Here is a 13,857-nt window from a genome sequence, read left to right as displayed (position 1 = left end):
TGTAAAGAGAGGAAGTTCAACCAGATGTACATCTACATTGTACGAATTAGGAGAGAAATGGGGTGTCTAAATAAACAAAAATCCTTTCATGCCTCACAACAGAAAGAAATATACATTCTAAAGATATTCACACAATGTGGAATCAATAAATGCTTATAAATAATGACAGAAAAAAAAGGTTTATACCTCTGAAATCTCTCTTCTCAGTTTCTCCACTAGAGTCAATTTTTTTTCCTTCTTCATCCTCTTCTCCTTCTCCAAAAGAGGCCATAAGCAATACACCAGCCTGGGACAACAAATTCTTCAACTGACTACAAAGTAGATCCAACAAAGATTGAACTACCTTGGGGCTCAGTTTATCAGCATAGGTCCTATGTGAAATAATGGGAAAAAAATAAATGGTAATTATACAGAAGGGTAAACATACTTAAATACATAAAGAAGATTAGGGGTAAAAGGAAATTAACTAAAATGTGAAAGACCAACCCCCACAAAGTTCTATCAAGACGTCTACAATACTCACCCTGTAGTGATGGCTAAAATCTGGAGCAGCCTTGTACTAGCCACTTTTAAAGCTGTGCTAAGCTGGGAAACACCTGTTTTTGGCAACAACTGAAGAGGCTGTCCTAGCATGGTGTCCGTGCCACATAACTGTGACAATACATTTAGCAGACCAGTGGAAATCGCCAAAGAAACATCTACTGGCTGATAGTGAACACTCAGGGCAAAAACTGTAACCAAAAGGAGACGCTGTTGGGCTTCTAGAAAAAAAGAGAGAAAGACAATTGAGAATCTTCTTTGAAGTTAACAAAGCCTTTACTAAAATAAGTCATATTCCAAAACATAAATGGTAGTATGGAACACTATTACACTTTCAAGTATTTATTCTTTACAGATAAGCTGACGTACTGATGTTATTAAACACAGAACATTAGCTACCTACTACAACCCCAGGCAAAAATGCAACTTGCATCTTATATTTGCATGCTTAGTTACTCACCAATGTGGTGCTTGTTGGCTTGCAGGGCTCTCTCCAAGGTAGCAGACAACTGTTGATAAATCTTATGCACAGCCACCTGGATTTCAATCTGAATATTTCTCTTAGCTGCTCTGATCCCATCCTAAATTACACATAAAGATTTACCTTTTCTATTAACAACAATAACACTTCCTACTTTGTTGTTTATTTTTATTTATTTTAATTAATTTATTTATTTTACTTTACAATATTGTATTGGTTTTGTCATACACTGACTTCAATCTGCAATGAGTGTACATGTGTTCCCCATCCTGAACCCCCTCCTACCTCCCTCCCCATCCCATCCCACTGGGTCCTCCCAGTGCGTCAGCCCCAAGTACCCTGTATCATGCATCGAACCTGGACTGGTGATTCGTTTCACGTATGATATTTTACATGTTTCAATGCCATTCTCCCATATCATCCCACCCTCACCCTCTTCCACAGAGTCCAAAAGACTGTTCAATACATCTGTGTCTCTTTTGCTGTCTCGCATACAGGGTTATCGTTACCTTCTTTCTAAATTCCATATATATGCGTTAGTATACTGTACTGGTGTTTTTCTTTCTGGCTTACTTCACTCTGCATAATAGGCTCCAGTTTCATCCACCTCATTAGAACTGATTCAAATGTATTCTTTTTAATGGCTGAGTAATATTCCATTGTGTATATGTACCACAGCTTTCTTATCCATTTGTTTGCTGATGGACATCTAGGTTGCTTCTATGTCCTGGCTATATGTGTATGTGTGTGTGTATATATATATATACACACACACATAAATAGTGCTGCGATGAACACTGGGGTACAAGTGTCTCTTTCAATTCTGGTTTCCTCAGTGTGTATGCCCAGCAGTGGGATTGCTGGGTCATAAGGCAGTTCTATTTCCAGGTTTTTAAGGAATCTCCCCACACTGTTCTCCATAGTGGCTGTACTAGTTTGCATTCCCACCAACAGTGTAAGAGGGTTCCCTTTTCTCCTCACCCTCTCCAGCATTTATTATTTGTAGACTTTTGGGTAGAAGCCATTCTGACTGGCATGAGATGGTACCTCATTGTGGTTCTGATTTGCATTTCTCTGATAATGAGTGATGTTGAGCATCTTTTCACGTGTTTGTTAGCCATCTGTATGTCTTTGCAGATGACATGATCCTCTACATAGAAAACCCTAAAGACTCCACCAGAAAATTACTAGAGCTAATCAATATAGTATATAGAATATATACTATACAATATAGAATATAGTAAAGTTGCAGGATATAAAATTAACACACAGAAATCCCTTGTATTCCTATACACTAATAATGAGAAAACAGAAAGAGAAATTAAGGACACAATTCTATTCCCCATTGCAATGAAAAGAATAAAATACTCAGGAAGATATCTACCTAAAGAAACAAAAGACCTATATATAGAAAACTATAAAACACTGGTGAAAGAAATCAAAGCAGACAATAATACACGGAAGAATATACCACGTTCATGGATCGGAAGAATCAATATAGTGAAAATGAGTATACTACCCAAAGCAATCTACAGATTCAATGCAATCCCTATCAAGCTACCAACAGTATTTTTCAGAGAACTAGAACAAATAATTTCACAATTTGTATGGAAATACAAAAAACCTCGAATAGCTAAAGCAATCTTGAGAAAGAAGAATGGAAACGGAGGAATCAACCTGCCTGACTTCAAGCTCTACTACAAAGCCACAGTCATCAAGACAGTATGGTACTGGCACAAAGATAGAAATATAGATCAATGGAACAAAATAGAAAGCCCAGAGATAAATCCACACACCTATGGACACCTTATCTTTGACAAAGGAGGCAAGAATATACAATGGAGAAAAGACAATCTCTTTAACAAGTGGTGCTGGGAAAACCGGTCAACCACTTGTAAAAGAATGGAACTAGAACACTTTCTAACACCATACACAAAAATAAACTCCAAATGGATTAAAGATCTAAACGTAAGACCAGAAACTATTAAACTCCTAGAGGAAAACATGGGCCAAATACTCTCTGACATAAATCACAGCAGGATCCTCTATGACCCACCTCCCAGAATACTAGAAATAAAAGCAAAAATAATGGGACCTAATTAAAATTAAAAGCTTCTGCACAACAAAGGAAACTATAAGCAAGGTGAAAAGACAGCCTTCAGAATGGGAGAAAATAATAGCAAACAAAGGAACAAAGAATTAATCTCAAAAATATACAAGCAGCTCAATTCCAGAAAAATAAAAGACCCAATCAAAAAGTGGACCAAAGAACTAAATAAACACTTCCTGCTTTTGAAAGTAACAGCATTTTATCCCTAGTCTATACTAGAGCCCTATGGTGGTTTTTAATCATTTCATATATTTCAGTGTATAAAAGTTAAAACTTATTTTTCAATGCTTGAAAATTCTTGATTCTATATAATCTTTCTCCTTTCTCACAAAGCATTTCTCCTCTCTAAACATGGAAGACATGAAGAGAACACTTAAAAAAACAGTTCAAACAACCAGAGAAACTAAGAAAAATTGATCAAGTCTAAAATGTAAATTTTTGAAACCCATCCTCCCAAATACCAACCCTGTTCCAACTTAAATCTACCTCTATGCAATTTGGCTAAGGCATAATAAAACTGAGCCAGCAAAGAATGTAAAAGTATAACAGTACCATAGCTTACCTATTGGTTTATCTAACTGCAGCTACACTACTATTACTCAAGAAATGAAACCAATGATATCATTAAGTCATTTAGGTCTTTATATTTTTAAATCTCATTTCTAAACACCAAAAAGTTTAGCATTATTAAACTGGTGGTGTAAAAATACAGCTAAGGTGTCATCCTCACAGGACAGCTTTGTCACCTACCTGATAGTGATGCAATCGGCCACTCTCTCCTTTGGCTCCTGCATGTCCAACAGTGCCTAAACCGAAACACCCTGCTAGAAACTGCAGCCTCACAGATGTGAGCAGAGTGGATGACTGGAAACCTGAGCTCAATCTGCTTCCTGTCAGAGAGATGCTACCTTTTTCTTCCATTCCAGACAACAGAACAAGTATCTGATGAAGTGCCTCTAAACGGAGCTTGTGAAAAGGTAAAATAAACATATTTTAGAATTCTTCACTGAACTGAGACACAAATAACTGTCTATGTCATAGATAATATATTTCTTAGTGTACAGAAAATTTTGGTATTTCTTAGGAATCTGTTCTATTGACATAAATATTTTGCTATTATGACTTTAAAAATTAAAATATCTCTAAGGTCTCTGCAGCATACTTCAGTATGAAAGAAGTTACACAGTACAGTGGAAAAAGTAGTAAATCTGGATGCAGGAGACCTAGTTTAAAGGCCAGAATAGTCCAATTACTATGCAGTCTTGGAAAACTCACTTAATCTCCTGAGTCTCAGTTTCTTCATGTATAAAATGAGGCTATTAGTACTTTAATCTACTCACAGAACTACTGTGATGCTCATGAGGAGATACATGTGAAGGTTTCAAAAGTGTCAGGTAGTAAGGATATTGCTTTCTTTTCTTATAATACTGTTATATAGAATGAATACTCTTTAGTTCAAGAATTAGAAGAAATATTCCCAGAAGGTCTCAATGTGGTTCTCTTGAACTTTGGGCTCTATCTTCCCTAGGAGGACAAATATCCACCACAGCAGTCAACTGGCCTATTCCTTTTTTTTTTTTTAAATAAACTTTTTATTTAGAAATAATTTTGTATCTATAGAAGAGTTCCTATATACTTTCCCCAAGTTTCTCCTACCGTTAATATCTTACATAATTATGGTATATTTATCAAAAACAAATTAACATTGGTACAATACTATTAACCAAACCACAGAATTTATTTGGATTTCACCAGTTTCCCCATAATGCCCCTTTTATGTTCCAGGATCCAATCCAGGATATTACACTGCATTTAGTTGTCTTGTCTCCTTTAGTCTGTGACAGTTTCTGTCTTTGTTTTCCATGACCCTGACGCTTACAAAGGGCTGTTCCTGTATTTTATAGTATGTCCCTCAATCTGAGTTTGCCTGATGTTTTCTAATGTTTGGACTACAGATATGGATTTGGGGGAAGAATATTACAAAGTCTCCTTCTTATCATATTATTATCACCGTGCATGGTATTAGCGTAACTTATTAATTATGGTGATATTAATCTTGATCAGTTGGTTAAGGTGATGTCTGCCAGGTTTCTGCAAAGTAAAATTACTTTTCCCCGCCATTTTCATACTCTGGTAGCTCTAAGTCACTAAGTCCAGCTTACTCTTAAGAGGAGGAAAATTAAGCTCAACCTCCTGGCAGGAAGAGTATCAAAGAATTTGAGGACATGTTAAAATCACAATCATTAATAAATATTTTGAGGGAGATACTTAAGAGGCTTTGTTCATTAACTTCAGCATTCATCATTATTACCATGATGTTCTAATCTAGCCCTTTTTAAACAGACAAATGTGTCAAAAATGGAGACTCTAAGAGCAGATCTGTATAGTCACCCACCAATCTTATTATAGTTTCTAGGAGACAAGGAAACACTTAGTGATTAGAGTATCTTGTTCTAAAAGACAGCAATTAAAAATACACTACTGTTCACTGCAAAGAAAATATCAAGTTGCTCCAGTTAAGATAGCAACATCAAAAAGCTCAGGTGAAGGAAAGAGGGAGGCAAGAAGTAGAAGAAAAGGAAAAAATTTTCCTATTAATTGTACATTCAGTGGTTCATAGTCCCTCACAAGGAGTAAACATCAAAAACTTACTTCTGCCCTTAACTGTTGCTGCTCCATTGCAATGATGGAGGCCTGGGGACTTGTAGACATACTTTCCTCTGGCTCTTTAAAACCTGGGGCATTCCCCACATCTCCACTCACAAAGCTTACAACATTTTCAATCAAAGTGTGAACTCCCAAAGACTTGGTAAGATCAAAATCAGACTCAAAGGAATAAGAGGAACTGCACAACCAGTCTCTGTTATGTTTCAGGCGAGTCCATGAGTCACTCAGAGATTCCAATTGACTGTGCATAGGACCTATATACAAACAGAACAAACATGCATCAGTAATGACCAAGTAGAACATACATTCTGAAACTAGATGAGGGCTGAGTGCTGCTATCATACCAACTGGTGAGGAATGGATACTCATGTTTGAATACATGCATGCATTAAGTGAATCTGAGCAAAATGCTTTGCTAAAAAACAATAAACAAACAAAAACTAGAGCAATGTAAGAAAAGAAAGGGAAAGCCCTGTTTAATGTACCAGTGTCTCTGTAAGCGCTTTAGCAACACGCTGCCACAAGAAAAAGAAAGGCAGAAGCTGTTCTCAAAATGCTTAGCTTAAAAGGCTCTGCAGTATTAAACCAGACCATCATTTATGAACACAACAGAACTAGGCATTTAGGACACTGCTGCTAAGATCAACTAGCAATAGAACTTCATCTGATTTAACATTATCATTGCAAAGAGTGAATTAAGATTGTGCAAAGTGTCTACATATCTGCAATGAAATATTACCAAAAAAATGAACATAGAAGGGCAAGTAAACTTAAACAAAAAGGAGACATCATCACCTTTGGGTTTCATTAATGTAAGAAACATTTTCACTGTGTTATATGTATATTTATTGCAGGCTGTGAAACTCCTTTATATAGAAGAAGCAAAGTTTCACAGATAAGAATATATAAGATTTACTATAAAATTATATCTACATAAAATTGCCAAATGGTATAACAATAGTGGCTAATACCATTAGTTTTGCCAAAGGGCATTTTATAGCTTAAAATCTTTACATTAGACAGCAAAAATGTTATTATGTGTGATCACAACATTGTCCAAGTCATGTGCCAGCTGGGGCTTTAAATAAATATAACAATGTCTAAATTCTTACAAGCTTTGTCTTTTTTGGTTTAACTGATCTCAGGTACATGAGTTAGATTAATTATACTCTGGCTCATGATATACTCTCATCATTGGTCCATGCATGGCTTGCTTTTGTATTTATAATAAATGTGAACACAAGAAATAGAAAACTTGGCAGAGTACTATCTTTCTGCTCCTCCCCACAACCCGTCTCTCTCCTGTGTCCTGCCACCTAACGCTTTCATTACTGCTGTTAAATACTGTTTTATATGTATGCCCAAGACAAATAATGTTTGGTGTTAGTTGCCTGTGACCTTATAAAAAAGCATCATTTTATGTAATCTTTTTGTATGTTTTCAGTATAATATTGCTAATACTCATTCACATTATTCCATGTAGCCACAGTTCATTTCTTTGAGTGCTGTGGAATATCTTACTGTGTGAACCCACCAAATTTTTCTATTGGGAATGAATTAGGAATGAGGTACCTAATAAAACATGTATTACAAAAATTACGTTTGTTACATACTAGATAGAAAAGATTTGGGAAGAGGACTACTAATGCCCACAGAGAAAATGAACTAACACAATATTGACTGTATTAACTTATTTCTGATTTATTATAATGATGTCAGGAAAACCTTAGGACTTCAAATTGAGACACAGGAATTCACAACAGGCAGTTAATATTATAAAGCAGCTATGAAATAATTTATATGAATTCTACTAAAATAATTTAGAATGACAAGAATATATGGTTTATCTGCCTTCCATATTTTAGCAAGAATTCTTAAGATTAAAAAATGTTAGATTTTCAGTTCTATTGAAATAGAAATAACCAGTCTCAAAATTTCCCCTAATTGTATAGCTGATTGTTTTCACAAGTATAACAGAAAAGAGTAAAAATCCAAAGAAAAATGTCATGGATGCATAATGTATTTAATTAAAAATGATATTTAAAAAATAAAGCATGGAATGTGGAATGTGGGGAAAAAAGAATCATTTTTCATTTCTGTAAGCATTCCAAAATCAGAATCTGGATTTAACCTTAACTTAAAAATAATATTTTTTGGTTCTTAGCATTGAGCCTATTGGTTCAATAAAAAAATTTCAGAGTAAAAAGTTCTTCTACCTTATAATACTTATAATTATTTTTCAAAATGAAAATAAAATGTGCAAAGAGTTAATGTTAGAACCACATAAGTAAAAGCAACCTTAAAGATTATCTAGTTCAGTTTCCTCACTTGAGGAAACAGAGGCTCAAAGAAAATGATCTTCTAAATTAATAAAACTAATTCCTTAAGTTTATGGGAAGTGATCTTACAAATACTTGTTGTTAATCAACTCACAAAACATTGATCCATGGGAATTCCACTGCCTGCCTACACAAAGGTTCAATTGTGAAGAATCTACAGGAAGTGAATTGCCTTAATATACTCCAAAATGTCCTATGAAATAGGTAGCCAATGCCCAAATTAAGTCCTCTCTGCAATTTAAAGCAGGGATCAGCAAGCTTTATCTATAAAGAGTCAGTTATTAAATATTTTAGATTTTGTGGATTATTCATGATTCGTCCAACTACTCAACTCTTCTGTTGTAATGTGAAAGGAGCCATAGATAATACATGAGTGTGGTTGTGTTCCAACAAAACTTGAAAACAAAGATAGCAATTCACATTTAGCCCACTATTCATAGTTTTCTGACCCCTAATTTAAAACATGCAACTTATTAAGTGTATAGACCAAACAAAACTTTGTATGAACAAAAGAAAGAACAAGAAAGACGCTACTCGAAAGCATTAGGATAAATAAATGAATTTTTATAACCAAAATGTTTAGGCTGATATCAAAAATACTTTGAAACACAAAATCTCATAGTATGGAAATGAGAGATGAAAAACTATAATTTAAAAAAAAATTATAATAACCTAATAACTAATTTGTTCTGTACTGTTTTGTCTGACTATAGGAAATACTGTGTCTGAAAAGCGTATCAAAAGCCTCTACAGAGTAACTGTGACTGACCCAATTCTTACTTAATATTAATTCAGAGTCTCCTACTATAAAAAGAAAATATGAAATCCAACAAGAAATTTGAGATTGTTTACTTGTCCTTGTAACTTGGTTCTTAGGTGGAATTTTCAAAATGAACATGGCAGAGCTGCAATACATACTTTATAAACCATAAAATATGTAGGCAAGCTAAAAGGGGAAAAAAATTAAACATGCCATCATGTACTTGCTTGAAGCTCTTCTTTTTTCTGGGGCTCAACTGGCCAAAAAGGAGTAAATACACTACCACAACAAGAATCAGAAGACAAAAGGAGAAATTTCATACAGGAGACAACATTGACATTTGTTCTTCTTTATACAATCTAATTTGAAATGCATAGATAAAATAGCATTTCACCCATACAAGTCATACCATGAAACACACATGTTGATAAATGTTTCTGATATTATTTAGCAATAAAACACAAAGACCTGGGGCAAGGTGGTGAAATCAAACCATGATGCTCCTTCTTAAATTTCTGCTTTGGTATCTCCATCATTTTTCACTGATTATATCAGCTTTAGCTTAAATACAAAAACTAAAGTATCTGCAAAAAGGTACTGTCGTTCAGTAAAGAAGGTGCTCAGTTCTACACAACTATAGCAAATCTTTTACATATCAAAGTACCCAAATACTAACAAGTTTAACAGGTTTTGTCAAGAATTTTGACAAGTTATTATGACAATTAAATGGGTTAATATGTTTGAAGTGATTAGCACGATACCTGGCATATAGCAAAGTTTTTACGTGTCTCATGAATTCAAATTTGATATTACTTCTGGGGTGCTAAGCAGAAATACGGATCACCTGTCTCTTTTTAAAGTAATTTACGATTTTTTTTTTTTTTTAGAATTTAGCTCTGATGAGCAAGTTGGCTGAACTCAATTTGTTTGCTCACTTTACTCCTTCCTACCATATTCACTTTCTTGGACCAAGATCTTGTACCAAGTGTGAAACATTAACTGGAATGAGGGGAAAAGAAGCATTCATGGCTCAACAGCATGAATTCCAATATCCCCAATGTCAAACACTGAAATTATAGGCACTAGGCCCTCTCAAGGAGTATCTTTGGAGACATATTAAGAGCAGCTAAATGTGTATACAACCATTAATTGTCATTAATTTATCCATTTAGTTTCAATAACAGATGCAATTAAATATTGCTATCTCTAATTTCTCTTACTAAACTTTTAATAACTCAGGACTACTAGACTAATAAATGAAAAAGGAAAGTGAGAGAAAAAAGTTTACATTTTCTCCTCAAAATACTGGAAAGGGATAAATAAGCACATAAAAGAATTCTCACTTGGCTGGACATCTGCTTGTCCTTCATAGCTCAAGTCAGAATCAGAACACCTGAACTGCTCCAAAAAGTTCTCAGACTTGGTATGTTCATCTGGCCAACTGAAGATAAGCATGTTATAGCTTATGACATTTGGTCCATTTTGACAATAAATAAGGAAAAAATAGAGTGGTTTATTTTACCATCATTTAAGAACAAAACAAAACAAAACCCCGCTGTGGTCAGAGGGTAATCTCTAAATACACATGAGTTTAAAAAATTCTTTTGAAAATATAATGTTCCAAGTATATTTTCAATGTTAATTTCTTTAAAAAAAAAAAGAAATTCATTATAATTAAATAAATGAAACCAGTAAGTATACATTTTCATTGTTTAATCCACAAACACTATGATTCATGAGATTGAAAAGTATTTTTGCTGCTCTTCCTAAAACAGTAATTCTTCCATTTTCTAGTCACCTACTTCTAGGAACAAAGCTATCAGCAAAATTTTTGCCTGAGAACAGTAAGATATAAAATGATTACTAGAATAAATTGGTACCACATTAAGTGATACTATCATAATTAACATAATAACAAGTTTGCCTCTCTATTATAACCTCCTAAATGGGTAATTTAAACAAATTTTTCCCATGAGGTCCTATTTATTTGCCTGTTTCCAATAAAATAAAGTTTCAAGAACTTGACAGGTCTTGGCACTATCTTGAACTTTTGGAAAAGTTGGCTTACCCATAAACTGGACTTGGATAATTAATTCATTTGTATCTACTTAGCTCTAAAACCACATGAAATCTACTTACAGGGCAACGGATTAAAATTATGAACAGGGAGCAAATCTAGGATAGTTAAAGTGTCATATTAATTTCTAAGTAATTTACACTTGAATTCTAGGTTATTCTTAATTCAAAGCTAAAAATAACACTTTTTGTTTTATTCCAAAAATTACTCTGCAACATGCTGACTGCTGCTGCTACATGCTGACATAGTTATCATAAACTGAATCTCAAATTTATATTTTCATAAGCATAATAAATATCTGAGAGAAAAGTAATTTTAGCCAATGGAATAACACTTATGAGTATACCAGTATAGTAGGAAGCTCTTAATATGAAAGGTTGGATCCCTTATGCTACCCAATGAGTTTGAAGCCGTCTTTTTATTAATATAACATAAAAATCAAAGCAACAACTTTCACCTGAGCTAACAAAAATTAGGAAAGTAAAAATGTTCCAAAAATTTAATTCCTAACTCAAGTGGTTAAAGAAAATGATACTTCTGGCTAATTATGGCACATGAACTGCCAATTTTCAAAGAATTAGAAAACAATAAAATACACATTACATATGACATTTCTTTGATATCACATATACTCTATAATATCTTTGGAACCCAGCAGCTTTGATATGTTATAGTACTAAAAGACTTTTCAATAAAGTACCAGCTCTAGTCCTCATAACTCCTAATAGTTCAAAAAAATCATTCTTAGTATTCTAAGTATAAATACCAACATTTCTTCTAAGTTACAAACACAAAAATGAAAAAACTGTGTGTGCATTGCTTCCTCTAATTTCTCAGTTTTCCCTTCTCACTTTTTTTCCCTGTAGGTAAACCTAACATCCTGCCAAGGAAGCTATCGAGAGAAGGGTTCAATTCTGAAATATAAAAGATTTAATATCAGGAGGAAAAAAGTTTTCCCACCAGCTCTTAGGAAATTGCCACTAGCAGCAACTTCTAACACTTCACATTTTCACAACCACAGAATAAATGGGTTTAATTACAAATGCAAATTAATAAAGAATAATACTCGGTGAGTTTTTAGTTACCTTGGATTTGTATTATCTAAAACTGTTCTTTCCATCTATTGGTACATATAAACAAGAGTTAACTATATTATTCATTAAGATACAGCTTTTTTTTTTTTTTAAGATACAGCTTTTAACAAATAAATTTAACTCTTGATAACACTCTAAAATTGCTCCTCATGGGAAAATTTCATTTTTAGAAATCACCTGTTTATTTCTTACATGTTTTATCTTGAGAGGTAAACAGGAAAAAAAATTAGAAACTCTCAGTTTAAAAGTGTATATATGTGTATGAAAGGTGAGTGAGGTAAAGAGCTCTTCCTGTAACACCATCTGAACTACAGGAACTATACCAGTGAGCTAAAGTATAGAAAATTATGTCAATAACTCCTCCACAATATAAAGTACTGCTTCCAGAATCCACAAAATTTTAAAAAAGTCAAAACATGACAAATGAGAAACAGAACCGATTTTTAACTCCTATACATTCCCAGACTTTTAAGAGTATTATTTTCAAGAAAATGATCTCCCTCTTAACTTTTCTGACAAAATGTTTCTAATTTTTTTACAATAATGCTTCAATGACATTCAGATCTAAATACATCAGATATAAAAAGAGCTACTTAATTTAATCATACATTTAATATTTAATCCTCACCTCTCTTTCTATGAGATGATGCCAAATCCAAATCAACATTTCGTCTTCCACTCTGTTAAGTTAAAAACAAATAATAAAATTTAATTGTGAAAATAATTTCAAGATTAAGACTTGAGAGTACTAGAATAAAAAATAATCTATATAATTATTGCAATGTGCTACTTATTCACCAGTCAATTCAGGCTAAGAAAACAAGTCTCTAAAAACCCAGTGAAAACAGCTCAAGAAAGCTCAGGCACATGACTCTGAGAAACTAATACACAAAATCAATGTGCACATTAATTAACAGTGTAAAGTAGCAGAACTTTTTCTTTGTCATCACCGTTTCCTCTTTGAAATCGTTGTCTTTTATCTTCCAAACACAGTATGATCTCTTATTAATACCCTCAAGATGCCTAAAGCCCCTGTAGCAAAGTCTCATTTTCCAAAACTACTACTTGTTCTACCTTCACTTTCTATTGGTTCTAAAATTATTAGCCTTGGCTAGGTGTACAGAAGAAGAGAATCTTATAAATCCACACTAACAGAAGACTAAGACAGTCCTAAGCCTTCTAGTTGTATTTTAACAGGTTGTTTAAAACCTGTTAAAATAAAGAAATCTCAAATTGGTGAAACTGCAGTCAGCTTAATAAAACAGTGCAGGCTTTTAGGAAGAACAGAAGTATATTTCTGTGTGCGTGTGTTGAGGAGGCACTGGTGACAACTATCTACTCTCTCTTATGTAAAGACAACCATATACTGGTTGTCTGTATAAACCCATAACTTAGATTTACGCACAGATATGACATTAGGATCTCAGCAATTTCAACTGCACTCTATCACACAACAAAAAAGTTGGTGGCAAAGAAGAAAGCCTGCAGAAGTGACAAAACAGATCTATTTAGGAAACGTTATTTGGAAAATCTTTTCCTGGTAACCCACATTGTGGATAAATACATTTTGTTTTATATACACACACACACACCAGAAATAAGCATGCTACCAGGCCATTTGGTGCTGGAAAAAACAACGAAGAGTTGTCATGATACCTGAAAATATTACCATGTCATGCAATGTAACATTTTTATCAAACAGTACCTTTGCCGTTAGGGATTACTGAAGAAATTTATCTCAGGCCTCAGAACCAGAAATATCTCAGTTTTTCTCGAAAATAAAAACTTT

At 33.7% G+C, this 13,857-nt stretch overlaps 1 protein-coding gene across 20 annotated transcripts in view; it reads right to left on the bottom strand.

Moving 5' to 3' along the window:
- Positions 1-13,857, bottom strand: part of HERC1 (HECT and RLD domain containing E3 ubiquitin protein ligase family member 1) — a 232,895-nt gene that overhangs the window by 90,219 nt on the left and 128,819 nt on the right. For all 20 annotated transcript variants that reach the window (XM_061431034.1, XM_061431032.1, XM_061431035.1 and 17 more), the window contains 6 exons: positions 12,697-12,748; positions 5,784-6,052; positions 3,882-4,097; positions 1,001-1,121; positions 524-761; positions 187-371 (listed from right to left, as the gene is read on the bottom strand). In XM_061431034.1, coding sequence (XP_061287018.1) covers positions 187-371; positions 524-761; positions 1,001-1,121; positions 3,882-4,097; positions 5,784-6,052; positions 12,697-12,748 — 1,081 coding nt within the window. The remainder of the gene's footprint in view (positions 1-186; positions 372-523; positions 762-1,000; positions 1,122-3,881; positions 4,098-5,783; positions 6,053-12,696; positions 12,749-13,857) is intronic.

Source organism: Bos javanicus, chromosome 10, assembly GCF_032452875.1.
Source record: "Bos javanicus breed banteng chromosome 10, ARS-OSU_banteng_1.0, whole genome shotgun sequence".
Taxonomy (NCBI): Eukaryota; Metazoa; Chordata; class Mammalia; order Artiodactyla; family Bovidae; genus Bos; species Bos javanicus.
This window is presented reverse-complemented; position numbering and strand designations above follow the sequence as displayed.